The sequence below is a fragment of the Acanthamoeba castellanii genome (genome assembly GCF_000313135.1).
Source record: "Acanthamoeba castellanii str. Neff unplaced genomic scaffold scf7180000084744, whole genome shotgun sequence".
Classification (NCBI taxonomy): Eukaryota; Discosea; order Longamoebia; family Acanthamoebidae; genus Acanthamoeba; species Acanthamoeba castellanii.
This window is the reverse complement of record NW_004457244.1, coordinates 139,976-142,044: the sequence shown is the minus strand read 5'-3', so window position 1 is coordinate 142,044 and position 2,069 is coordinate 139,976. Positions and strand designations below refer to the sequence as shown.

General features: G+C 44.9%; 1 protein-coding gene across 1 annotated transcript in view; it reads right to left on the bottom strand.

Moving 5' to 3' along the window:
- Positions 1–229, bottom strand: part of ACA1_181200 (uncharacterized protein) — a gene marked incomplete at both ends in the record, with an annotated part of 2,067 nt that extends 1,838 nt beyond the window's left edge. Inside the window, one exon of the mRNA XM_004332832.1 lies at positions 53–229. Coding sequence (XP_004332880.1) covers positions 53–229 — 177 coding nt within the window. The remainder of the gene's footprint in view (positions 1–52) is intronic.
- Positions 230–2,069: the final 1,840 nt, after the last annotated feature.

Genomic DNA, 2,069 nt, shown 5'->3' with positions numbered 1-2,069 from the left:
CTTGGTGCTCCTCCTCCTCCAGCTTCTCCTCCTCCTCTAGCTCCTTCTCCACCTCCAACTCCTCCTCCCACTCCTCCTCCTGCACTTCCTCTCCCTTCTCCTCCTTTTTCTCCTCCTCCACTATCTCCTCCTCCAGCTCCACCCCCTTCTCCTCCTCCACTTGCTCCTCCCCATGCTTCTCCTCCTCCTCCTCCAGCTCCTTCTCCTGCTCTTCCTCCTTATCCTCCATCTGCTGCTCCTCCCCACCCTCTTCCACATCCATTGGCTCATTTGCTCCCACCTCTGCTGTCATTGGTGTACACTGTGTTAGCAGTTTGAGAGACTGCTGCTTTGTGCAGCCAGTGTCTTGGCCCCACACCTGCAGCAACCTGTCAATGTACACCTTGGTGATAACCTTGGTGCTGGGTTGCTGGTGGACCTTTGCCAGGGCATTATGGGAGCTTGCTAGAAGCTCAGTGGCTGACATGGCTGAGAAGTTGGGAAGGACTGAGGCAGCTTGGCAAGAAGACATTGTAAGGAAGTGTGTGTTGAACATGGGTGGTACAACAAAATGATCAAAACAGGTTTTTTGACATTTTATAGGTAGTGAAGGTCTACAAAAAATGCTGTCTGCATTAAATTCTAATTGGAGGGACTGGAAACAGGTGGCGAAATTTCATGTGGTCTGGAGAGCTTTGAGATCTTCCCAATGCGCATCAGGTTTTTTATTTGTTGACTTGCTACCCAATGTGCATTGGGTTTTTTATTTGTTGACTCTTTTCCTGATGTGCATTGGTTTTAATTTGTTGTCCTGATTCCTGATGTGCATTGGGGAAAAGAGTCAACAAATAAAAAACCTGATGCACATCAGGTTTTTTAATTTTCCAGTATTTTCCTCAACTCCACTGTTGTGAGCTCATTGGTCTGGAGTTCCAAGAAACACAAATGTTCACCAATCCAGGATAACCACATCTATCCATTATGTGGCTGTTGGGAATTGGAGATATCACACCAAATGTTTAAATACCTTGCCAGTGTCATACAGTCATTCTCCACTGCAATGAGCCACTCTCTCCCCACCAACACTGAGGTCCTTGCCTCTACCCTACTATCCCCAATCTTTGGCCAGTCCTTATGAGCCACAGCTCATACTCCAAGGAAGAGAGTTCTCCAAACTGCTGAAGAGTGAATCCCCAAAAAGTGTTGCCTGCTTGTCAGCAATAACCACATCAATACTGTTCTTGCATCATTCTGTTGTCGCAAGAAATGCCTTGATAACTTCTCTTTTGCTGACATCTGATATCTTTGAAGCACATGAGGCTCTTGTTTCAAGCTCCCAACCCACCTGTGATAACTTGATTTTTGATGGACTCACAGCTCACCCCATCACTAATCCTCTCCTTGATGGTCCATTGTTCCATCTCCAAACCAGGGTCAAGGTTGTCCACACATGGACTACACCCCAAGTCCAATGTTTCAACTTTGCTCCTGGTAAGTGGGTTGCTGTCTGGGCTGATGCTGATGAAGACACTCAGGACTTTTGGATATGCAAGATCATCAGCGTTCTCCATAAGAGGCTCCATGTCCACTGGTGGAACTTCACTAATGGACACTGGACTGACCATGGCTCAGAAAGCACTGTTCCAATGGGGTCTGTTTTAGCTTGTGGCTTTGACTTTAATGCCAACACTGGAGTTCCCCCACCCACCCTTCAAGAAATATTTAGACTCCTGTAAATAAAACTTCTCTTCTCTGTGTACACTCAAATTCCACAGTGTTTTTATCTCATGTACACCTGTTTTTAGTTTCATTAAAAAGTACCGCTATCACCTTTTTCCAGACACAGTGTTGACTGGAGATGAAAAAGATTTCATAAAAACTTGGAATGTGTGGAGTTAAAAGAGATTTTATCAGTGTGAATGGACCTTTGTTGTGGTGGAAAAATTCCACAGTCATTTGTACCTCTCATACAGAGTGGAACAGAGTGCTTGTTAAAAAGTGAGCGTGTCACTTTTGATTTTTCGAAATTGTACACATGCTATATGTGTTCTGTTTGGATATACATGTTTTGGTGAACATTGTGAGTAAGA